The sequence below is a fragment of the Callorhinchus milii genome, unplaced genomic scaffold, assembly GCF_018977255.1.
Source record: "Callorhinchus milii isolate IMCB2004 unplaced genomic scaffold, IMCB_Cmil_1.0 Scaffold357, whole genome shotgun sequence".
NCBI lineage: Eukaryota > Metazoa > Chordata > Chondrichthyes > Chimaeriformes > Callorhinchidae > Callorhinchus > Callorhinchus milii.
Window position 1 is genome coordinate 1 of NW_024705098.1, and position 26,485 is coordinate 26,485.

The window sequence follows — 26,485 nt, forward strand, 5'->3', positions numbered from 1 at the left end:
CCAGACCAGTTTGTGAAGGCTCCATGTGTTGCCAAAAGGCCCTGCTCCAGAAGTGGCTGAGAGTGCCCAAGAGAAAGCCTGCAAACACCAGAGCACTCTGTAATTCATGGAGAGCTATTTTACCACTTGCAGCTGGAGTAACCTTAGAAGTCGTGTTGTTTAATCTCAGCCTTGTATATCGTCAAGCACTTCTTTATGCAGTGTGCTGAGCAAGCGGTGCATTCCACCACTTGCCAGGAAATGGCAGCACTCAGAAGCTGAATTAAACCTTGCTGTGGCACAGCATTCTGACTGATGTGAAATGAGGTCAGAAGGCTATTTGAGAAATAACATCCGTTTGACCAGCATGTATGAGGCAATAAATGTCTTCCACACTGGTCAGACGCCAAAGCCGCAAGCATTTAATGTATACGTGGGAGACTGCATTTGTACAGCAAGCCAGTGGGGATCTAACCACTTGGAGTAGGGCTGGAGGTGTCACTCAGCACAAGGAGGTGGACACAGGATTTAACAGAGCAGCCAGTCCAGTGGAGATTAACACAGATTTCAAAACCAAAGCAGCCAGTGTCAATCGAGAGCAGGGACAGACACAGCATTCAAGGCCAGCATCACTTCAGTTCAGCTTAAGTAGTTCAGTCAAACTGGGCCTTGGTTCTGGGCTCAAATCCTCGGGGTTGCACTCAGCACTTTAACTTGATCAGGAAGATTTTACGAGGTATATAAAAAACACAGGGAAATGGAAATGAAACAAAGTGGTCATAGACTGGACGGTGACTCAAGCTGAAAGCTCTCCTCCTGTTCCTATGTAAACCTAAACAGATTCCGTGAAGAAACCAAATCTGCTGGGAGATTTTTTTTCCTCCCTTCTTCTCTCCCCCCTTCTCCCTCTGATGACCTCACCGAAATAAAAACAAGTCTGTTTCAAGTAAGTGTGGAGGGCTGCCAAGTGGATCAAGCTGGTAATGGAGGCTTCATGGGTTTATTAAGCAGCTGCCTGTAAACTATTCCCACTCTTCATTAAAGCCTGTAACTTTACTCCTCCTTTAAACACTTTTGAACCCCAGGAATGTCAATTAATGTGGCCTTTATCTAACAGGCTTTATTTTGACTACAGTTCAAAACAGGAATGGTTACTTCAAACAAAACTGATGCATTGTGAAGTCAGGAGGTCTGGAAGCTCTGTGAGTGCGTGGTTATCGATTATGTGGATAAGCTCTAACGAGTCAATGCCATCAAGAAGCTGGAGTTGGTAGCTCAAAAAATCCCATAAGATGTAGGAACAGGAGTCGGCCATTCGGCCCCTCGAGCCTGCCCTGCCATTTAATAAGATCATGGCTGATCTTCTAACCTAATTCCATTTCCCTGCCCTATCCTCATATCCCTTAATCCTTTAGAAATCTATCAACCTCAGTCTTGATGTCCCAGAGATATTGTGAAGTTCGCACCCCATTCTGTTTGATCCCATTCTGTAGATCATTTTAATAGGAACAAGGCGAATGAGAGATCTGGGGGTGGGGGGGGGAGAGAGATAAAGATGTGGGGCAAAGTGGACAGCACATTTTTATATTTTTATAACCCTGTCCAAAACCACTAAAGAACTTGGTGGTAAATGTTAACTGGCATCTCAGGGACACCTGACACACTGAATGCAGCCCACAGATACAACATAAGTTATGGTTCTAGAGCACCTTTCACTTTGGTAGGGGGTTGGGTCAAAGCAAAGAGTGCCCAATGCCAGGCAGGCAAAGTGCTTGTTTTACAGGAAACAAAGCACAGTGAACGAGGCACTCGTGGCAAGCACGGAGCACGGGGGGGAGGGGGCGAGGCGGAGGGACTGCGGGATGGAGTTCCAGAGGGTGGGGGCAAAGTGGCAGAAGGCCCATACACCAATAGTGGGGCGAGCGAGGCGGGGGACGTGAAGCAGGCCGGAGCCCGCTGAGTGAAGGGAGCGAGCAGGATGGTAGGGGCTTAGGAGGTTGGAGAGGTGGGGGGGGAGCATGATCGTGGAGGGCTTTGAAGATGAGGACCAGGATCTTGAGCTGTATCCTCTGTGTGAGGGGAATCCAGTGGAGTCGGGTGAGGATGGGGGTGATGGGGTCGCGGAGTCTGGTGCGGGAGAGGACACGGGCTGCAGAGTTCTGGATGATCAGCAGCCTGTGGAGGGAGGAATTGGGGAGGCCGACAAGTCGGGAGTTTGTATAGTCTAGCCTCGAATGTTATGAATGCGTGTATGAGAGTTTCTGTGGGGTAGAAAGGATAGTTGAGGGTCTAACAAGACCCCAAGGTTCTGGACTGGCTTAGCAAGGTGGAGTGAGCAACCATGGATGGTGATGCTGTCAGCGCCTGAGCTGAGAAGGCGCTGACGGGAGCCAATCGGGAGAGCCTCGGTCGTGTTGACATTCAACTGAAGAAAGTTCGCTCCCATCCAGGACTTGATGTCTGACAGACATTGTGTCAGGACAGCAGTGGGTCTGGGGTCAAGGGTGGGGGCAGAGAGGTAGAGTTGGGTGTCATCCACATACATGTGGAAGTTGACCCCATGTCTGCAGATGATGTCACCAAGAGGGGAACATATAGATATTGAAGAGGAGGGGACCAAGGACAGAGCCCTGAGGAACGTCGCATGAGATGGTGTGGGGGCCGGAGGGGAAACCGTTTGTGGAGATGAAGTGCAGGGGGTTTGAGAGGTACGATCTGAACCAGTCAAGGGCAGAACCGTGAAGGTCGAGGTGAGAGGAGAGGCAGTGGATGAGGATGGAGTGGTCGACTCTGTCGAAAGCAGCAGAGAGGTCAAGGAGGATGAGGAGGCAGAGCGAGCCCTGGTCACAGATGGACAGAATGCCATTTGTCACTTTGATCAGGGCTGTTTCTGGGCTGTGGGCGGCACGGAAACCCAATTGGAGGGGTTCGAGAAGGGAACTGTGGGAGAGGAAGGAGCGAAGCAACGACTTGTTCCAGGACCTTGGAGAGGAAAGGGAGGTTGGAGATGGGGCAGTAGTTTGAGAGCAAGAATGGGTCCAGGGAGGGTTTTTTAAACATAGGAATGATGACGGCGGTTTTTAATGCGGTACCAGAGGACAGGGAGAGGTTTATAATGTCAGTGAGTAGAGGAGCAAGGAGGTGGAGCTGGGAGGTAAGGAGAGGGGTAGGGATGGGGACGAGGGAGCAGGTGGTCGGTTTCATGCAGGTTACAGTGATGGTGAGAGAGGAGTGGGAGACAGGTTCGAAGGTGTGGAGGGAGGGATGGGTAGGGGCCGGGTGGGAGTGGTAGATGGGAAGGGAGTAGCAGATGGAAGGGCAGAGGCAGCTGAGCTCTTTGGATTTGGATTCGAGGAAGTCCAGCATCGCCTCGCAGTTGGCATTTGAGCTGAGAATTGGAGGATGTGTGAGAGGATGGGCGGAGGAGCCGGTTGGTGATGGAGAAGTGGAGCCTGGCGTTGTCCTTGGCCTCCGAGATTGTCTTGGAGTAGAACAATGATTTAGCGGAGGCGAGGACGGAGAGGTAGGATTTGACATGGTCCAGCCAGATCTGCTGATGGACCGTTAAGTTCGATTTAAACCAGCGCTCAAATATATTGGTGGTGGTGGGGGGGTGGGGGGAAGAGGAGGAGAAAATCAGAGGAGGTATTAAGAGAACTCACCAACATGCATGGGAGCAGGGAGCAGGCCATAGTCATGCTCTCCCGGGATGTACTCCAGCTTCTCCTTCTTCACCAAGATCAAACGACTCTTTGGGCTAACGAGAGGCAGAGAGAACCACTAGTTAAACACTGAATAGAACAAGCTGCAAACCTCTCCCTTTAACACAAGGAACTGTAAACAATTCTAAAACCATCACAACAGGAGGGAGTTATGCTTTATAATAGTAAGCCTTGCATTTGATATAACGCCTTATTACATCGTTGAGACGTCTCTAAGTGCAACACAGGCTATGCTGTAAAGTGTATTTGTGGGTGAAACGCCAGTTGCTGTATCACTATTTAGCCTGTCACAACACTTCATAACCTTCTACCTTCTCAAAGCCAGTGAAAATCTCCATCATAGAATCCCCATCCCTTGCAACACCCAGCACATGTTTCCATTGCTTATATTCAATGCCTGGATTTTATTCAACAGCATCTAAGTGCAAGGTTGCAACCAAATCTCACTACACGAGTGATCAAGCTTGTGTCTTGTTGAGCGGGTCGCCAGAGGAAAGGCTGGACAGGATTACAGCCTTTAATTGAGACGTCTAGAAGACGCGAAAAGCGCTATATCAAATGCAAGGATTATTATCATTATTTAATGCCCAACTTTGATTTCAATGAGTAAGAACAATCCTCGAGGTGACCTTCAAGAGTGGAATGATTTTCTTGTGAAAATCAATCCACCATAAAGCACTGTCGCCAGCACTTGTAGTGTACGTTTCAACTGCAAATAAAAGGAACTGAATAGGAACAGTTTCCCCAGGTTACAATGAGAGAAGTACCAAATGTCCATTGATCTCCATTGTGAACACTGACACCAGGGCAAGACTTGATGTCTAAGCTGACACCCCAGTGCTGGACTGGGAGGGGGAGCACTGCATGGTTGGAGCTGTTAAACCATTGCTTTGCTTGCCTTTTGTGACAGAGATCCTCTCACTAGCCAGGTGAGCGCTCTAACCTCTACACTACAATGCGTCACACTCCAGTTGAATCAGAGTTAGGGGTGGGGGGAGCAGGGAGGGGAACATTAATGTCTTAGATGTACTCACTCAGCCACTTTGTAGACATCAGAGTACAGTCCTGCCTTCTGGTACTTTTTCTTTGGAGGCCGAGGTGCCTTCTTCCCCTTCTGTCCTGGTGGCTGTGCCTGTGTGAGGGGACCAGTGGCTTCAGTTGATGCCGGGGTTGGGGCCGGCTTCTCCGCAGTCGCTGATGGGACAGTTGCTCCTGAGGTGGTCTCAGGGGAGCTGGTTGTGGTGAACGGAACAGCACAGTAAATCAACACCAGCTTCTCAGTCAGTGACTGATGTGCTCACGTGAAAGATTAAAATGTGTACACTCCCCCTAGCAGCCAACTCAATGTGCAACTTAAACCGAGCTCACTCTCACCATAATCTCCTTGGTATTAAATAGCTAGCTGAGCTTCCAGGTGAGTTTAACCAGAATTAGCACAACTCAGTTACTCTCTCCAGCATCACCAGGACGGTTTGGCTACTTGATCTCTCTGTTCCATATTCTCCACCCCTCCCCCTACAGTCCTGCCATGAAACTAGTCAGCGCTTTCTCCCATGAGAATGACCAGAGCTGCTCACACACCTGCCATTAACCATTCCCTTTGCTAATTACTTTTACATTCTCTCCAAAGCACCTTTGTCTCCCTCTCTGAACCCCAGCTCCGGACACATTCACGCTGTGAAAGCATTTGGGTCCTACATTCTCTTGCTCTCTCTCAGCCTTAAAAACAATATTTTGGAAAGGCTAAACTTCAGTCTGGATTTGAAGCTGGTTCATTCTCAGACCAGCAGAAAACCAACTTCCAAATTCAGACTGTATGTTTCAAAAATCCTGCTCGATAGTCAATATTAAAAGCACACTTGATATGCTCTCCAGTCACAGGACAACAAAAGGTATCAAAACACAAAATACTTCAGATGCTGGAATCTGAAACAAAACCAGAGAGAGCTGGGAAAACTCAGCAGGTCAGGCAGCATCTATGGAGAATGGAGTCAACGTTTCTGATGAAGGACCGTGGACCCGAAACGTTGACTCACTTTCCTTTCTCCATAGATGCTGCCTGACCTGCTGAGTTTTCCCAGCTCTCTCTGGTTTTGTAGCAATAAGTATCAGCTGTACTTCACAACAACAAACTGCATTTACATAGTGCCTTTCACGTCATAGGAACAGAAGTAGGCCATTCAGTCCCTCGAGCCTGTCCCGACATTCTGTTAGATCAAGGCTGTGCTGTGCCTCAACTCCAAATACTAGCCTTTGCCCCATATCCCTTGATGTCGGTGGAACATCCCAAGGCGTTGAATCAGATACTTGCCCAGCTTCACAGCTCCTTTTCCGTTTCACGCCCTTCCTGTGCTCCTCATATTGCTGGTTGACACTCTGTAGGACGGCTTCAATGACGTCTGTGACAGTGTCACAGTCCCTCTCCTTCACCGGGCTCTCACTCTGGCTCTTGCAGGCACTCTGACTCTTCACGATGACCCCTTGGTCAGTAGAAGGGACAGGGGTGGGTGGCTGAGCAGGGCTGCACTCCTGTTTCCGGGGTCTCCCACGCCTCCGCTTCACGATGTTGTTACCTGTACGTGACTGCCTCTGGAGCTTCTTCGCTTTCAAGATCTTGTTGACGTGATCCAGGTTCTTCTTGGTAGCTAAGATTTTGTCGAAATTGCACATTCGCCTTGCCTGACATTGCACGGCTTCTATTCGGCTTTTCTTCAGTCGATGCCCAGCTGTGCTGCTGTGTTTATCCGTCTGCACATCACTGATCTGTAGGAAGTCATTAGGTGCAATGCTTTGGGCAGGAGAGGCCTCTGCTCGTCTGCTCTGGCACCTTTCCTGACTGTAACTTCTGTTCGAGGTTGGATTCCTGGAGCAGCTGGGAGATCCTGTTACACTGGCTATAACATCTTCTATTGTCTTCTCTATGGCTGTCTGTTGAGATCCGTCTTGTGTCACACGCTGTATAACATTCTCAATAGCTTCTTCCACTTGATTTCCTAATTTTGTTCCACGTGATATTGATCCTGTTCCTTAGTAAGAAAGGGAAAGACATTTATTAAAATGGTGGTCCAATGAGAGCCGCTGCATTGAGCAATAACAACTCGTTATCTTACATTGCATTTCCCATTTAGGAACGCAACCCAGCCAGTCAATTTGCACGCAGCAATGTCCTACCTATAATATTCCTTGCATTTGATATAGCGCCTTATCACGTTGTTGAGATGTCTCAAAGCGCTTCACAGAATATACTGTAAAGAGCTTTCAGCCTCTCTGCCCCCACACTCTGGAACTCCATCCCACCATGCCTTTGCCTCGCTTCCTCCCTTGCCTCCTTCAAAGCCGGCCTCAAGACCCTCCTCTTCGATCATGCCTTAGGTCGCCTTCCCACCTCTCTCTGCCTTCCCTCACCCCTCCCGCACCCCTCCCCCATGCTCGGGTCCTGATCCCTGACTGTTCAGCGCTTTGGGACGTCCTCCCGACATGAAAGGCGCTCTATAAATGTCATTTTGTTGTTGTGAAGTGACTGTATATTTTGTGGGCGAAATACAGCATGGACTGAATGACCAAATTATTATTTGAAGAAATTATTACTCCTGGAAAGCGATCCACCAATCGACTGAGAAGCGGGTAGCTCAGTGGTTAGAGCACTCGCTTTGCAAGTGAGAGACCTGAGTTCAATTCCAGGCAGAGGGCGAAACCTTGGGCAAGTTTCCTTACTCCACACAGAGCCTAATAATAATCCCTCCAAAACAAAAAAAATAATAAATTGGTCATTTTCAATCCACGACTGTTTGTGGGACATTACTGTGCGCAATTGGCTGCCGCGTTCGCCCACAAATATACAGTCAATTCACTTTACAGTATATTCTGTGAAGCGCTTTGGGACGTCCTCCCGACGTGAAAAGCACTATATCAAATGCAAGGATTATTATTATTGCTGCTTGATAAACAGGGGCGTGGGGAGTAAGGAACTTGCCTGTGGTTTCTCCCTGCCCAGGAATCGAACCCAGGTCCTCTCGCTTGTGAGGCAAACCGGCAAGGGACTCCTCAGCCATGAGAGAATGACCAGTTCTACATGGGGGATTGTTGGCCAAGATACCAGGGAGAGAAACCCCGCTTCTCTTTTTCAAATAGATCCGTAACGTCCACTTGAACAGATATCCAGAGACCTCAAATTTGTAACGGCTCATTTGAACTTCTATTCCTTTGTCTAGCAAAATACGGTCTAAAGACTTCATTTGTAATTTGAAATACTTTACGTCATTCTGTAAAGCACTGTGAACTGTGAGGTGCTTCTGTTATACAAAAGATGCTGCTGAAGCTACAGAGCAATTGTTCCATAAACAGCATTTGAGTAATGAACAGGACAATCAAACTATCATTAGCCAATTACTGCTTACGAAGAGATCATTGCTATAATCATAGGTTTACACTTCAAACTAAGTTCAGGCAGCGTTCCAGACCCACACTTGAGCATGTGTGCCCATTTACTTCATTCCTCTCGAAATTGCCACCTCAGTCAGTGTCTGTGCAGAGGGCAGTGTACACCTCAGTCAGTGTCTGTACAGAGGGCAGTGTACACCTCAGTCAGTGTCTGTACAGAGGGCAGTGTACACCTCAGTCAGTGACTGTACAGAGGGCAGTGTACACCTCAGTCAGTGACTGTACAGAGGGCAGTGTACACCTCAGTCAGTGACTGTACAGAGGGCAGTGTACACCTCAGTCAGTGACTGTACAGAGCAGTGTACACCTCAGTCAGTGACTGTACAGAGGGCAGTGTACACCTCAGTCAGTGACTGTACAGAGCAGTGTACACCTCAGTCAGTGACTGTACAGAGGGCAGTGTACACCTCAGTCAGTGTCTGTACAGAGGGCAGTGTACACCTCAGTCAGTGACTGTACAGAGGGCAGTGTACACCTCAGTCAGTGACTGTACAGAGCAGTGTACACCTCAGTCAGTGACTGTACAGAGGGCAGTGTACACCTCAGTCAGTGACTGTACAGAGGGCAGTGTACACCTCAGTCAGTGACTGTACAGAGGGCAGTGTACACCTCAGTCAGTGACTGTACAGAGGGCAGTGTACACCTCAGTCAGTGTCTGTACAGTTCACAATGATAGGAATAATTCCCCACGTAGTTGAGTGGCAGCTAAACCACCAACACAAGCAGAAATCTGGGCAGAATATCAATGGGGCTGGATTTTCCTGGATTGGAATATTTATTCTACAGATGGCAACATCACATCAAGGTTATAAATCAAGGATACAAGATGTTTGAAAGTGAGTAACAAGGCAGGAATTCAATCATGACGTCAGGAATTCCTGTCATTTGCAAGCATCAGGACTATGGGACTGAATCACAACCTCAAATTCACTGACAGATTAGTTAGTTTATTTGATTTAATCTGAAGTATATTTTTAATACTGCTCACAATGGGAGGGCTTTCTGCCACTATATGGGGTGAGATATAGAATTACAGAGCAATATGGCACAGAAACAGGCCATTCGATTCAACTAGTCCATGCGGGTGTTTATACTTCACAGCCCTCCTATTCCTCTCCCCTATACCCTCTATTCTCTTCTTCCTTATGTGTGCAGTCATCTCCTAACACACTGATGCTTCTTGCTTCAATCACATTGAGTTACACACACAACACACCCCTTGGGACACCCTCCTAATGTGAAGGACGCTATTCAAATGGAATTTGTTGTTGTTGACACATACACACAGACACTAAGACACACACACACAAAGACACACACACATATATATATATATGTATATATATACACACACACACACACAGTCCCACGACACACCACACACACAACCACCACACACCATACATTTAGACTGATTCTATTGGATCACAAGGGAGACCAGCTCATTACTGGGTGTGAAAAGCCAATAACAACAACATGGAAGGAGCTGAATTTGGACTTGCCCGTGGCAGTTGGACCCTCCAACGGGCTTTTCTTTCTGATGGGGCTGTAGCTGCCAGTGTCCTGGTGTCTCTGTGGGGTCTGCTTGTCCTGTACTGGCTGGGGACCTGCACAATTTGTAAAGAGCAACAATTAAAACATGGAGAGCAGAAATGGAGGTGAGCAGAGAGGCTTATTGACACCTATCGTGACTGTTTAACAGTAACTCAACGAATGACATCACTCCGACAATGCCAAAAGGCCACGCAATAAGTTCTCAGTGGCCAGCAATTGCTGGTAGTGTGATTAAACAGCACTTAGCATGGTTTCTGATCCATGCACAAGATAGCGTCTGCTAACCTGGGCTTAACCTGTCCCAATGATTTGGATAGCTCTTTTCAAAGAGCCGGCACAGCCACGAAGCCGAATGGCCTCCTCCTGTGCCAGATAATTGTATGAACCCCTAACCATGAAACTTCCTTCGTTCAGCAAACCCTGGTCTGCTTCAATTCCCCCACCCTATTCACCATACCATCAGCCTCTTTATCCCCACTCTATGGAACTCCCTCTATGCAGACCTTCCAACTCGCTCTCTCCCTCGCCTTGCTTAAAGTCAGTCTCAGGACCTACCTCTCTGACCATGCTTTCATCTCTTCCTTCCCCACCCCAGCTCGGGTGCCCAGCCATTACTGTTTAGCACTTTGAGGTATCCTGCTGAAGTGAAAGGCGCTGTATAAATATACATTTATATTGGAAGGCATTAAGGGGGCAGGAACCTCCCTCAGAATTAGACTATCCAGAATATAGCTTCAACCCGATACTGGTGAAAATCTCTTTGGTCTGTTCCCTGCTTGCACGTATCAACAGTTTATTCAATTCCTGATATTTGTGAAAGCCCAGCACATGACCAAATCGGACGTGTGCTTAGTGAAGAAACTACTGTAGTACTGTTGTACTTCTGAAGAAAATATCAAATTAAGACGTACAGCTTCATCCTATGTAAACTATTCAATAAATTAGCTAATTCACTGAGCAGCTTTACAATCATTCCAAATTCAGAGCAGAATTTAAACCACGTATTTCCCAGGAATGAACCCGCTGACACATAATGGTGGCAGGACTAACAATGCCATTGTGTTCTATGCAGGGTTAAATGTCACTTTGTGTTGTAAGAAGCTTAAGGTAATCATTGTGGCCTGCAGAGGATGTGTTGTGTTGGTTGAAATATAAAGGACTCTGTGGGTTAGAGGGACTGCTACACACTATCTCTCTCTCTTTCCCCCCAACCCCCATATTTTACATTGACAACATGACTATCCCATAAAGGGCACACAACATTTGACCTTGACCTGCAGATTAGTTGCTAATAAAAGTCCAGTGTTAGTGGGGATGTGCTTTTAGAAGGAAGTCTGTGCAGATGAATAGATGCAGTAAATCTGCACACACAAGAACTGCTATGGTTTCAATTTCTTTATACTTTACATAAACATTCAATTCACTTAAAGCAAGAGAATGGCAATGCTAAGCATCCCATTCCCACTTTCCTAACAGTCACACTTAGCCTAGTGTGCTCAGTTCTGCTGACATTAATGGGGGGGCAGGGGGAAAAGAAAGAGCGAAACTGGGAAAAGATTGTTTCACAATTCTCCTTCTATCCTGGACATTTCACTGACTCACCTACTTCATAGGAAAGGAACAAGCTCAGCAATAAGCTTGAAGAGGCCAGAAAATCTGGCCACCAAGTGGATTCTAAAAGACTTGGAAATGACGGCATTCCTTGAACTGATCAATGGTCCAGCATATACAAATGTCATTTTGTATTGTACTTGCAGCAAATCATTATGTGGCTAAAAGCAGATCATTATCCTACAACGGCACACATGAATTCAACCCAAACCCTCAATACAATCTTACTACAAAACCAATTCAACAAAGCAGCCGTGGGCCTCCAAAAGTTCTGGCTTCAACCTAATTCCAAAGATCAGGGCAGGGGAAGGTTCACAATTGGATTAGATCAAGTAGAACAAACAAACAAACAAAGTCTAGATTGATATTCCAGTGAGGCCGGGGAAGCATTGCATTTTCAGACGCAGCTTTCTTCCCCAGCACTGCACTGGCCTTCTGTTGTTAAAGATCCCATGACATGTGGGAAAGAGTAGGGAGTTTTGTGTGGCGTCTGGACCAATAATTCCCCAAACTAACAGATTGTTTACACTATTGCTGGACCTTGCTGTGCCCAACTAGTTGCCAGCTTTGGCTAACCTCCCTTTATTTTACGATGGTCTTAAGCAGATGTCCTCTGTTAGACTTGCTGAGCACTGGAAACAAAGATTATTTTCTCCTCTGTCCTACCCCACCTCCGAGGAGACACCAAGACATAGCTTGGAATATTCCCAGTGTGGTTTGTTCACTGGAAGCATGCAGTAAATGGGAATCTGCTTCCGAACACACACAAAAATTCTTCATACTATTCAACAAGAACACAGCAGCGTGCTGAATAAGGCACTACCTAACCTCTTTACAGCAGAATTTATATAAAAATAATTCCTCCTTCAAGGCGCGTCTCAAGACCCTCCTCTTCGACTGTGCCTTCGGTCACCCTCCCACACCCCAACCTCCTTGCCCTCCACCCCTCCTGATCCCAAACCCCAGCTAGGGTCTAAAAACCTTACTGTCCAGCGCTTGGGACATTGTTCCGATATGAAAGGTGCTATACAAAATGTAATCTGTTGTTATTACAGCTCTACAAATCTGTAAATAGTGTCAGTCTTTGGGCGAGGGATAGAAAACAGGTTTAGGACGCTTTGCAAGCATACATTGTGAAATGATCGAGCCAGTTAAAAAGTTAAACTGCATTATTTTCTGGATCTTAATTCTCCTAAGTCAGTTAAACCACAGCTACAGATGTTTTTAATGAGTAAGCAGACTGAGTGGAAGGAAAATGGTTTATCTGACTCAACATGAACGACGTACACCAGAGGGTTGATTCCTCCCAGCACCAACAGTTTGGGCTTCATGTTTACAGGCAAGCTTCTCATCAACACCTACCAAGATTGCTCAACTGCACTGAAAATCCCATGGGAATTCCTAGCTAACCACATACATAGTCAGCATCTGACAAATAACTATTCTGAATTCACTGCGGGATTTAACCCTTCATTGTTTAAAATAGCTACAGGCCCTGGGTGTGCTTTAACCACTCATTCCTAATTCACTAAAAAATCTTCGCATTCACGCATCATTGATCTATTCTGCCAATGCTTGGAAAAAGCCGGTTAACGTAGACAGTTCCTTTCCTCTCCAAGTTCCTGGAACGAGTCGTTGCTTCACAGCTTCGCTCCTTCCTCTCCCTCCATTCCCTTCTCGAACCCCTCCAATCGGGTTTCCGAGCCACGCACAGCACAGAAACAGCCCTGGTCAAAGTGACAAACGGCATTCTGTCAGACACCAAGTCCTGGATGAGAGCTAACATTCTTCAGTTTAAAGTCAACAAGACCGAGGCTCTCCTGATTGGCTCCCGTCCTCCCCTCCTCACCTCAGGCGCTGACAGCATCACCATCCATGGTTGCTCCTCCACCTTACTAAGCCAGTCCAGCACCTTGGGGTCTTGTTAGACCCTCAACTCTCCTTTCTACCCCATATCTGTGCCATGACCCGCTCTGCCTCCCCCACCTCCGCAACATCGCCCGACTCTGACACTGTCTCACATCACAGTCCCTCATACATGCCTTCATTACATCCAGGCTCGACTATACAAATTCACTGCTCGTCTCCTCCCTCCACAGACTGCAGATCATCCACATCTCTGCAGCCCGTGTCCTCCCGCACCAGGCTCCACGACCCCATCACCCCCATCCTCACCCGACTCCACTGGCTTCCCCTCACACAGAGGATACAGCTCAAGATCCTGGTCCTCACCTTCAAAGCCCTCCACGGTCTTGCTCCCCCCTACCTCTCTGACCTCCTAACCCCCTACCATCCTGCTCACTCCCTCCGCTCAGTGGGCTCTGGCCTGCTTCATGTCTCCCGCCTTGCCCGACCCACCCTCTGGAACTCCATCCTGCAGTACTCCCTTGCCTCCTTCAAGCCCTGTCTCAAGACCCTCCTCTTTGATCGTGCCTTCGATCACCCTCCTGCCCTACCCTCCACCATGTCCGATCGGGTCCGAAACACTGATTGTCCAGCATCTTGGGACATTCTCCCGACTTGAAAGGCACTATACAAATGTAATTTTGTTGTTGTTAAATGTGAGCTGACTGCACTGACAAAAACCACAACAACACAAAGAATCCAACAGGGAGGCTCACATCTCACTGCCCTCAAACCATCCGAAACATTTCTCAATGGCAATTCATTCCCTTTATCACAATCCAGCAAAAGTCAACAGCGCATCAAGAAGACAGGATCGAAATTCAGTTTAATATTACTAACAAGTTAGAAGTCAAGACAACTGTCTTCTAGTCAGAAAATTTGACAAGCAGAGCCCTAAACGTCCTCTCAATTTGCTTTAAAAAACGTGTAGTGTGAATGGCTTAGACTAGATTTTTTTTTAAAAACACAATAAAAGTCAGACTATTAAGAGAGCTTGCCAGTCAGTTCACAGTGACTATTTAGTAACTAGCTATTCAAATGCCCTCAGGTTGTGACAGTTGAGTAGCATCATAGAATCATGGAATATTACGACACAGAAGGAGGCCATTCGGCCCATCGAGTCTGTGCGGCTCTTTGACAGAGCAACTGACTTTTATTAACCCCAATCACCAGCTTTCTCCCCATAACCCCACAAACCTGACTTCTCCAGATACCTATCCAGTTCTCTATTAAAAGCTGCTATCGAATCGGACTTCACTGCCCTTTCGGGCGGATCATTCCAAATCCCAACAACTCGCTGAGTGAAAACATTTCTTCTAACCTCCCCTCTGCTTCTTTTGGTAGATATCTTAAGACTGTAACCACGGGTCACAGACACACCTACCAGCGGAAACAGCTTTCCCTATCTCGCCTGTCGAAACCTTTCATGATCTTGAAGACCTCTATCAGGTCCCGCGTAACCTTCTCTGCTCTAATGGGAAAACTCCTAACTTCTCCACTGTCCTCATAGCTAAGGTTCCCCATTCCTGGTATCATTCTCGTGAATCTCCTCTGTACCCTTTCCAGTGCCTTAATGTCCTTCCTGAGGTAAGGTGTCCAGAACTGGACGCAGTACTGCAGCTGAGGCCTAACCAGTGTTTTGTACAGATTAACCATAACCCCTACTCTTATACTCTATGCCCTACTAATGAAGCTCAGTACACCAAATGCCCTTTTTACTGCCCTATCTACCTGCTCTGTAATCAGATAGTCTGGGATTTAATGAAACCACAGATTGTGTAATGCATCCAAATGAAGTATTCCAACATCCTAGTTACACATGTTTTTAATGCCTGGAACAGTTATGTACGGACATCTTGTAGAACAAGCCACATTAATTTACGTAAAGATTCTTTCTGTCCACAATGCGTCAGCAACAGAATACATTTCAGCGTTTGTTTAGTTGTCACTCTTCTGTGAAAGAGCTTTGAACAGAGCAGGTAATTTACAAATAGAACCTGCACCATATTAGGATTAACTTGAGTCAAATTTGCAGATGACTTGCATATAACCAGGTTTATATTGAAAAGGAACTACGCCCCATCACCATTACCAGCATTTATATAGCAGCCTTCACACAGGGCAGTGTCTCAGAGCGCTTAACTGTGTTGGAATCCAGTAATAACATCCTTGAGTATAGCCCTGCCTTGCTTATAGCCCAGGCAGCAGTGGACACATAACTTCTAGTGCTGACTAGCTGGCTTCATACTATAAAAGAGGGACAATATCTGAACAAAATCTAGCCTTGGGTAACCCACAATGGCCCCTTTGTTTACACAGTTGGTTTAATATTTAAACATATTTTTAAATCTATCAAAAAAAGTTGTCACTCAATCCATGACTGTTTTTGGGACACTGCTGTTCGCAAATGACTTCCGCCTTTTGCCCACAAACTATACAGTCAATTCACTTTACAGTGTATTCTGTGAAGCACTTTGAGACATCTCGAAGACGTGATAAGGCGCTGTATCAAATGCAAGGATTATTATTATCATCATCAGCCTGTGCACTGAATTACTGGATATAATGGAGGTGGTAAAGAGACAAAAGAAGAATTTAAAATCAACAAAATGAAGAATACACAGGTTTTGTGTATGAAGCTGATTTGAAGTGTGCAATAAGTAATGCATTTATAACTGAAAGCTTTGTGCCTACACTCCGACCCCACTCGCTGACTAACGGATCCAGGCCCTGTCTTTGTGATTTCTGCTGACTGCAGTGACTCAGTTATGGTTCTGTAGGTTTCTGATAATTTGAGCTCACATTACCACAAGCTGTTTCAACATGCAAATACCAGGACGCACTGCCAGTCTAATGAATAATCCACCTTAAGGCACAATTCTCTCAAAGATTAAGGTGAGTGATGAGTACGGTTAGAGGTTTGGTTAATATACACAAACAAAGAATTAGAATAATTTCCAATATGATATTTATGTATTACAGCCACACACACCCACAACGGGAGGGTCAGATTTACTCCTCCTTAGAATCGGTCTGCACCACCCACTTTCCCTGATCTGAGGGATGCATTGGAGTCAGTCTTTCAGGCATCAACTGTTATTATCTCCCACTGCTACCAGTCATGAGTGGGTGTTGACAGCTCGCTGATATTTCCTTTCGTTGGCCTCCACAGGCTCCTTGCCATAAGAATGAAGGTAGTTAATGGGTACCAGTAAGAGAAATCTAACCACTGGGCCAGTTTATATACAAGAAACAAAAGGCAAGAAGGTGTGGGTGTTTCCCTTCCATTCGAGGAATTATTTTCTCATCTTTAGATATTTCACTTGTCATAAGTCAAAAGAGCGCCTTCAAGTGAGACATTAAACCAACGTCCCGTCTACCTGTTCAGGTGAACATTTAAGATTTCATGGCACTGCTCGAAAAGAGAAGGGAGTTTTATTTGGCCAATGATCTCCCAAATAAAAGTTGGTCTTTCATTTCATGGCTGTTTGTGGGACACTGATATGAGCAATTGTGTTGTCGCGTTTGCCTATAAACATATAGTGACTCCATTAAACAGTAAATCCTGTGAAGCACTTTGAGACGTCCTTTAGGGATAACCTTGTATTACTGAAAACGCACTGAAGGGAAGCTAAATACATGAACCAATTTAAAAACTATATTCACACCCAAAGCCACTCCCCACTATTCCATCTTGCAACAGCTCCCAAGTGCAACGTAGAGCCATGGATGGAATTTCAATTCCCATTGTGCTGCTATTAACAAAACAATTTTTTTTTAAAAATGTTATCAAGTGGTATTCAATCCTGTAGCTCAGTGGTTAGAGTAACTCGCCTCCCAAGCGAGAGAACCTGGGTTTGATTCCCGGTAGGGCGACACATTGGGCAAGTTTCCTGACTCTATAGACAAACACACACACGCACGTGCACACAAAGGCTTACTGTTTACCAACAGTAAGTAGGAACCCGGCTGTTAGTCGATTGGCGGATTGCTTTTCCGGGGATAATAATTCCTTCAGAAAAAAATAATAATAATAAATTGGTCACTCATTCCACGATTGTTTGTGGGGACACTGCTGTGGGCAATTGGCTGCCGCGTTTCACCCTCAAAATGCACAGTCAATTCAGTTTACAGTGTATCCTGTGAAGCGCTTTGAGACATCATGAAGACATGATAAGGCTCTGTATCAAATGCAAGGATTATTATTATCATTATTATCTAACCTCCGTGCATCTTCTCATTATACTGAGCACCCCGTAATGTATATTTAAAGCTCTTGTATTTGTACAGAGGAGATGTTTAACAGAAGGGTCCAAGACTTGTAAATAACAGGCATTGAGTGGTAACAAGCCAATGAAGACCAACCATAAGGTGAGGGAAGCAGGTGCTCTTTGATCCAGAAGTTAATATCCTGAAGTTGTAAAGTGCCTGGCACTTGAGGTTACGCCATCCCTGCCATGGAACACGACCAAGTCAAACAGTTCAGTTCCACTAGAGAACACGCAAACAATACCGGGCATCTGATTTTAACAGAACAAAATCCCCAAATGTTTAGTTACACTAGCCACTGTGGTGTCAGCTGGCACTGAGTGCTGCCCTGACAGACACTGTCCATTCCTGCTAAGAGAACAGCAGGATTTTGTGGCTAGCACTAATCAGGAACGCACACACTTTCACGTTTATTATTTTAAAAGGAATTTCCATGTAGTATCTTATAGAGAAACTGCCTGTGGCAGGCAGTAAACATGGAGATGTGTGTAACCTGGACAGAATCATTTCTTTACGGAGTCATTTTAATTCCAAATCAACAAGAAATTAATGTAATAAGTAGAGAGATTTGGATTTTCATAGGTAGGTAGTATTTGCTTAAAAAAGTGGGGGAAGAGAAAGGAAAATGAGTCCTTCACTTCGAGCGCTCACTAAATATAGTGTAAATGAACACCACCAAATCTAATTAAATGTGAAATCTAATTAAAGCAGAGGTTAACTGCAGCAGAGAAGAGATCAGAAGGCAAAAAGGGTTCAGCCATGGGGGATTTCATGCACGTCGGTGCTTTTTTTTTATTCTCATCTTCGGCAGCAGTGCAGTGGGAAAGTGACGTTACTCAATCGCTGGTGAAAGCCACACAGATACCTACACACATCTCACAAGATGAGCAGTCAACAAACTCTCTGTAATGTGGTACAAAATATCTTTCCTACCAACCCAACATACCAGGATTAAAACAATAATGTCAGTAGGAAAGGATTTAAAACATTACAAGGTACAAAACCCTGTGATTGCTACTTTGGGGATGCAGGGGCAGAGGCAGTCACATGTACCACAGAAGCACAATACTTTACCTGGCCTGCGAGACGGTTTTCAAACATTTAGCAAAAGATGCCAAACCTATCCATACCCAAGATAGTGCCACCACAATACATATTTATGAATGGTCAATTGCTCACAAAAGTGTAAGGAAAATATTGCAGGACAATAACAACAACAACAAGATTCCATTAATGGAGCGCCTTTCACGTCGGGAGGACGTCTCAAAGCGCTGGACAGTTGGGTCAGGACCCGAGCAGTGGGGAAATGGTCAGGGTGAGAGGAGGGAAGGGAGGGAGCGAGGAGGGGGGAGATGGTCAGGGTGAGGGGAGGGAAGGGAGGGAGCGAGGAGGGGGAGATGCTCAGGGTGAGGGGAAGGAGGGAGCGAGGAGGGGGGAGATGGTCAGGGTGAGGGGAGGAAAGGAGGGAGCGAGGAGGGGGGAGATGGTCAGGGTGAGGGGAGGGAAAGGAGGGAGCGAGGAGGGGGGAGATGGTCAGGGTGAGGGGAGGGAAAGGAGGGAGCGAGGAGGGGGGAGATGGTCAGGGTGAGGGGAGGGAGCGAGGAGGGGGTAGAGAGTCGAGAGTGGAGCTGAAGGTACGGTCAAAGAGAAAGGTTTTGAGACCGGCCTTGAAGGAGGAGAGGGAGGAAGTGGCGAAGGCACTGGGGGATGGAGTTCCAGAGCCTCGGGGCTGAGAGGCTGAAGGCCACCGATGGTGGGGCGGTTGGGGCGGGGGATGTGGAGCAGACCGGAGCCAGAGGAACGGAGGGTACGGGCAGGTAGGTAGGGGGATAGTAGGGCAGAGAGGTAGGAGGGAGCAAGGCCGGGAATGGCCTTGTTGGTGAGGATGAGGATCTTGAATTCGATCCTCTGGGGGATAACCCTGGAATCTGATCTGAATCTGTATCCATCTCCATTTTTAGCATCAGCGCCTTTCCCACCCAATTAGAATTGCCATTAAATTACAGGTTCCAGAATACCTTGTCAAAACAAGAGCATGGTTTCCACATGGTCCTACCTGGTAGTGCCTGGGAGATTCTCTCGCTGGAGGACGGTCTGTCCCGCCTTATTAATCTGCTGGGCACACTGTCCTGTGCTGTTAGCATTCCCGGGCTCTCAGGCAGCTTCCTCCGCCCCATGCCACTCGTCAGTTTGCTGGCCTTGCAGTTTCCTATTGCACTTGTAAACAGATTGGTGTGTTCTTCACTGCTGCTGGACTCAGAGCTGGGCATGTATTGTCTTGGACATGAACCCACCAATTCTTCTGTACAGTCAATCTGGAGAGGGGTCTGCATCCCTATCGAGATGGAGCTGTGCTCATGTGAATCTCTCCGGGTCCACTGATCCCTACTGCTCAGCAAGCCCTTTGGCGATGCCAAGTGGGTGTATGGCATGTGGCACCTGTGTTTCTCCTTGTGTTTGTGCCTTTCTGACATTGCTTCCTTCCCATATGTGAACCTCCGCAGCAATGAAGGATTAACCGTTAAACCGTCCACCGAGGGTGGATTTTGTTCAGAGGAACGATGTTCCCGGTGCTTGTGTCGGTGCTTGTGTTTGTGCTCATGCATCCAGCTGTAAGCCATCTCCGCAGGAATGCTGGCATAAGTGCCCATGGAAAGCAGTGAGGTCCGACTGCCAGCTAAGAAGGCCTCCGGCCTGAGAAGTCTGTGTTTCTTCTTGTGGTATTTATTGGGGTTGAAGAGCAAGTGACCAGCATGCATGAAAGAGGGAGGAGGCATAGCATTACTCAGGGATGGGGGAGGAGGAGGTGGCGGTGGGTAAAGTGTTGGAGGATACCGTGCAAAATAACCCAAGCCCAGAGGAGTTGCAGAAACTGGGGTTGGGGAGTAAGGCATACTGTATGATGGGAAGAAGCCACTGTTTGCAAGAGGGAACCCCATGCTGTGGACAAAAGGGACCTCTGCCATTGCCTCACGCATTTTTGGAGGCCGTCCCCTCTTTTTCTTCAGCTCGGGCTTTCGGACATAGTGTAGAGGATCAAAGGGGAAAGGTGGGTGAGTGTAGAAGCTGCCAAAGTTGATGCGAAAGATAGAAGGCAGGATGTCTCTGGGGATGTAGTGATGGCTTCGGTGAGTTATTCTCAATTCACTCAGCCTAGTGAGGAGCTCCTCCAGCTCAACTAGAAAGTTGGGGTCTTGTTTGCTCCGCAGCTGCAAGTATTTCTTTTTCGTTTCCTTTTCTGCCGTTTCAGCTTATCGTAGCTGAGATAGTCGTGTGTTCTGCGTTTACACTTGTGTTTGTGTTTCTCTTTCAGGCCGGTCAGAACCACAGAGCTTTCAGGAGGCAGTACCGAGATGTGGTCAAAGGAGTACCTCCGCTTCCTAGAGCTGCAGAACTTCTCTGCCCTATCTGATGTGCTATTGTTGTCAGTCCCGATGCCGCTGTCACTAGGGATGGTCTCCTCGCTGTGAGACTCGCTGATCGGCGAGGGTGTGGCCTCCTTCAGAGAGGTCAGCTCGCACAGGTGAGACGGGGAGTTTGGCAGTAAAGTCGGAGGCGAGAGTTTCCTCCTCCCTTTGGAGACTTTCTTCATTGCGGTGTTTGCATTAGATTTCCTTTATTTACATGCAAGTGCAGGTTTGGCACTGGGGTAGGTTCAATAAACCCGGCGTCACTGCTAACAGGACTCTGATTGCCACTCACTCCCGAGGACTGGGAGTAGGCCGGTGAAGGCAGGCCATCTGGAACATTAGCGGTGGTCGACTGGCTGAAGTTTGGCAACATTTGCCCTAGTGTTGTAGTGGATGCTGACTGGGACGCCTTCATATCGATGGTCAGTGTGCTGGTCACATACGGACCATCTAGAGAGATCTTGGGCTTTCGGCCCCTTTTCTTTCCTATATAAATTGTTCCTTTTTTACTAACATTGATCTGCTGACCCAGCTTGGAGCCAAAAGTGGCAGTGAGAGTTGAGACAGTATTACTCAGTTTCGATTGCACTTTCCCTTTATTACTGGACCCATTCGCGCTCGAAAGGATCTGGTTTAAAAGTTTTTTCCGTTTCAGCGTTTTCATCTTGTTGATCTTTTTGATAAATTTCTTATCTAAAAAAGTTTTCATCAGCTGTCTCTTTTCTTTCTTGCCCGACCTCGGGTCTGTGTCAGCACCGAGCTCCACGTGATCAGTTGGGGTCGGTTTTTGAACATGCTCAGCTAGCTTGCCCTTCTCTTTCACCTCACTGGCTTCAGTATTCCTGTGCTGCACTATCTCGGCCTTGCTCTCACTCAAACCATCTGGGATACACAGCGCTGGACATGACAACACAGCTGATGAGGGGGACTTGGCCACAGGAATCAGCTTTTTCGGTCTCCCCCTCCGCCGTTTTCCCGGAAGAGAGCCATGAACGTTTTACTAGCTACAATCTGAGTTTCTGGTTGCAGTATGGGAGGCTCCTTCTCCCTAACAAATCCCTTAGTCTTTGACGACACGGAAAAGACCTTAGAAGCAGGAATCTTTAAAGTCCTATGTGGGGGCCCCTCCAGTTGAGGCATGGAGTTAGTTTTCGGCCGGCCCCTTTTAGGCTTGTGAATATCTGAAGTAGCACTTAGTAATGGGGAGTCTTGTGATCCGCTTTTAGATGGTTTTTCCTCTCGGCAAGCTTGCAGAGATATAAACTGTCTACCACACTCAAGCTTTTGAGAAAGGGGTGGAGAAATACAAGCCTTGGTTAGTTTTGGCAGTCGAGGCTTAATAATTTTAGTTTCAAAGAAAATCGGCAAAGGTCCAGTATTTTTTAGTGTCCGCACTTGGTCAGCATTAGGTTTGTGCTCGGTGCTGTAGGTGACAGGTTTCAGAAGTCCTGATGGTATTGTTGGCGTTACCAAACTCTCACCAAAGGTGGTAGCAGCTGTATTGCTTGTAACCACTTTCATCCTGGGCCGCTGTCCTTTCCTCTTGTTGATCGACTTCAGTTGGAAAGCAGAATTGGGTATAGTGCAACTTGGATGGGATCGATACAGCTGCTGATGTGCAACTTTCAGTGGGACAGGCTTGTGTGACGATCTGTTATTGAGGAGACTTTTGAAGCTGGCCACCGTGGTGAGAGCAGAATTCCGAGTGTCTAATTTCGGCAGCGAAGCAGTCCCTAGCTCGTGACTGCCACCAGCTAACTGCATGAAGGCCTTCATGTTATCGAGGCGTGGTGGCTCCAGCCTGTTTTCGATTGTGTGCTCAGCTGCCATACAGCCTACATTGGCAGACTGAGCATTAACCTTGAAGCCAAAGTTGGGAGGAGGGCTGTCTGATATAGGCTGATTCTCAAGTGGTGGTTTGCCATCCAAAAGTGCCGTTTCTAGGACTGGGTCAGGATCGATGTGCCTGGAGGTGGACTGAGAAGGAAGGAAAGCAGAGCTCCGGTGTAACAAAGCTGCTGGTGAAGGTGCAGAGAGGGGCCTTTCCACCACCATGCTGCCAGTGGAGCGCCTCGCATAGACATCAGTGCTTGTTGCAGTTCTATGATCTGATGAAGTGCAATATACTGTAGGCTGCTTATCTACTTTTGGGATGTGTGCTCTGTCATTTCTGGAGACGAGCGCTCAATCGGAGGTGAAATTCCTTCACTACACAATTCTGCATCATGCACACCAGATTCTTGCCGTACTGAAGATTTTTCTAAAACAGAGTCTTTATCATTTTGTGTTAAAACAGTCTTGCCACAGCTTTTATTGTTAGCAACATCCTTGGTAGACTGGGGATCTTCCTGTTCTGTCAAGTTCACATTCTTATAATCTACATAGGTTGGAGTGATGAAGTTTACTGAGATGGGAACAGCATGGCTAGTCTTTGGTTGGCCCAAATCTTTGCTCATCACCATTGCATTGCCAGCCCCTTGCTTCCTAAATTTAATTCTGGAAGACTTGGAGATTTGACAGGTGCTTTTTAGCGTTGCTGATTTTTCAGTCAAGGTTGCTTCTCCGTTCACGTGTCCTTGCTCTTTTGGGTCAGAGTTTCTGGGGTTTCCCATGATACACACAGCAGCTTTACTACATTCAGATTGCTCCAAACTCCGAGAATGAAGATTCTTTGCCTCTCCCACCTGTAGAAATCGATCTTCCTCAGCAGAAGATTCAATGGTATTCATTTCCTCACATTTCTTGTGCAACTTCAGGGAACCCTGCATTTAAAAAAACATAGCGACACATTTTTTACACTCCAACATAGGATATATTCACAAGTGCTTTTGAAACAGTAATTTCTCAAATCTAACACAATGTTTCAGTCAGCGAATGTGTCACTTATTAAAACCCCCATGTTCAAAAGTATAAATGTTGACTCTTTCCTGCCCAAAGTGAGCAAAACCCAGTTTCACAGCAATTACAACACTGAAGGCAGCTATTCAGCTCATCGAGCCTGCACTGGACTAATTCAGTGAAGGTTGGAAGAGCAACATACTCTTATTACAGTGCTTTTCACATAGTGAGAACATCTCAAAAGAGCTGTCTAAAAACCGAATAGAAACCTGAGCTGGAAGACTCCATGTCCCCCTTTCCACCTCCTGCTGACTTGGGACAAAATCCAAACCATCTGAATTTAACACTCAATCTTGCTGATTTTATGATGATATTGATAAAATGATATAAACTGATTTGCCCTGGATAACAATCCCCTAGAGAGAAAAAAATATTGGTCATTCACTTTATGGCTGTTTGCAGCCCAAATAATGCTGCTGCATTCCCTTACAAAATACAGTCACTGCACGTTACAGATGTGAAGCGCTTTGAAAAGACTTGAAAAGGTTTATATTAAATACAAAATTAGGTAACTAAACCTGATGAATTTCTGGGGTAGTGAAGATATTTATAGAGAATGGAATTTCTCTCTCCTGGTGTCCTGGCCAACAAATCCCCCAAATAAACCTGGTCACTCACTCCATTGCTGTTTGTGAGACACCGCTGTGCATAAACTGGCTGCCATGTTTCACACAAATCACACAGCCAATTCACTTAGTCACGTGGAGTCCTGTAGCTCAGTGGTTAGAGCACTCGCTTTGCAAGTGAGAGACCCGAGTTCAATTCCAGGCAGAGGGTGAAACCTTGGGCAAGTTTCCTTACTCCACACAGAGCCCTAATAATAATCCCTCCAAAGCCCAAAACAATAATAAATTGGTCATTTTCAGTCTATGACTGTTTGTGGGACATTGCTGTGCGCCATTGGCTGCCGCGTTTCGCCCACAAATGTACAGTCAATTCACTTTACAGTATATTCTGTGAAGCGCTTTGGGACGTCCTCCCGACATGAAAAGCGCTATATCAAATGCAAGGATTATTTATTTAGAGCGTATACTGTGAAGCACTTCAAGATGTCTCAGCGACATGATAAGGTGCTATATCAAATGCAAGGATTATTATTATATTTGGGATATGAACCTCAGCAGTAGAAATAATGACTGGAAAATCTGAAAGAACCCAACATCCACCAGAAGGGGATGTTCAAATAATCAGCCATTAATCATCTTTCACCACATCAGAGCTCCAGTTTCACTGGAAGCAGAATTCACCTCTGTGCAAACACTCATTTTGCTAATGAATCAGCATCTTGACATACCTGTGGCTAATAAGAGGATTAGACAGGATCGCTGGGTGAGTCTCAATTAATACCAATTAGAACCCAAATAACTCCAGCCTGTTGACACTCCGCAGTCTCAGCTTGCCATTATTTGTGACTGGAGGGAGCAATGCCAGGCTAGTGGAGTATGATGAAACCTGGCACAAGAACAACCTAAAATACTAGAAACACTAAAATTATACTGTGCTCGTTTGCACAACAACAACAAAATGATGTGTGAAGTGCCTTGTGCCTTTCACGTCGGGAGGAAGTCCCAAGACGCTGGACAGACAGAGCTGGGGGGTCAAGGAGGGTGGAGGGCAGAGGGGGAAACAGGGCAATTGAAAGCACGGACAAAGAGGAGGGTCTTGAGATAGTACTTGAAGGGGGCGAGGGAGGGGGCGAGGCGGAGGGATTGCGGAATGGAGTTCCAGAGGGTGGGGGCACAGTGGCTGAAGGCCCACCCGCCAGTGGTGGGGTGAGCGAGGCGGGGGCCGTGAAGCAGGCCGGAGCCCGCTGAGCGGAGGGAGTGAGCAGGATGGTAGGGGGTTAGGAGGTCAGAGAGGTAGGGGGGAGCAAGACCGTGGAGGGCTTTGAAGGTGAGGACCAGGATCTTGAGCTGTATCCTCTGTGTGAGGGGAAGCCAGTGGAGTCGGGTGAGGATGGGGGTGATGGGATCGTGGAGCCTGGTGCGGGAGAGGACACGGGCTACAGAGATGTGGATGATCTGCAGTCTGTGGAGGGAGGAGTTGGGGGCTGACAAGCAGGGAGTTGGTGTAGTCAAGCCTGGAAGTAATGAAGGTGGGTGTGAGGGTTTCGGGGGCTGCGGTGTGAGACAGTGTCAGAGTCGGGCGATGTTGCGGAGGTGGGGAAGGCAGAGCGAGTCATGGCACAGATGTGGGGTAGAAAGGAGAGTTGAGGGTCTAACAAGACCCCAAGGTGCTGGACTGGCTTAGTAAGGTGGAGGAGCAACCATGGATGGTGATGCTGTCAGCGCCTGAGGAACAAATCGCAGATCCCACAATCCTTGAACTTTGCATATGCCATCTGATCTCCATGGAAATAAGGTGCAAAGGAAATATTGATCAGTTTGCACTTCCTTTCTGCTGTCTTCGGCTGGCCCTGGCAGTCACCCTAAACGATATCAACCAAAGGCTTTCAACAAAAAACTTCAGCAGGAAGCGGCCATCAGTCCCCAGTCTTTCAGAGTTTAAACTTTGACTTACATTCCTCTGCTTTTACAGCAAAATTGGTACTTCCTTCTGTGCTGTGCACTTATTAAGCAAACAAGGCAGAATTTTAACCTGCTTCGGCTGAGAATACTTTACAGACGCAAATTGACATTCCAGGGCTCAAGTTTTCCACTTGTGTGGCCACATAACCACTCACTACTGTTCAGCTGC

General features: G+C 46.9%; 1 protein-coding gene across 1 annotated transcript in view; it reads right to left on the minus strand.

The window, feature by feature from the left end:
- Positions 1–3,627: 3,627 nt before the first annotated feature.
- LOC103191277 (histone-lysine N-methyltransferase ASH1L-like) overlaps positions 3,628–26,485 on the minus strand; it is a 39,223-nt gene continuing 16,365 nt past the window's right edge. The window contains 9 exon segments of the mRNA XM_042346165.1: positions 3,628–3,736; positions 4,736–4,933; positions 6,013–6,727; positions 9,644–9,748; positions 19,537–20,709; positions 20,712–21,077; positions 21,080–21,871; positions 21,874–23,038; positions 23,041–23,652. Of these exon segments, the coding sequence (XP_042202099.1) occupies positions 3,628–3,736; positions 4,736–4,933; positions 6,013–6,727; positions 9,644–9,748; positions 19,537–20,709; positions 20,712–21,077; positions 21,080–21,871; positions 21,874–23,038; positions 23,041–23,652 (5,235 nt within the window).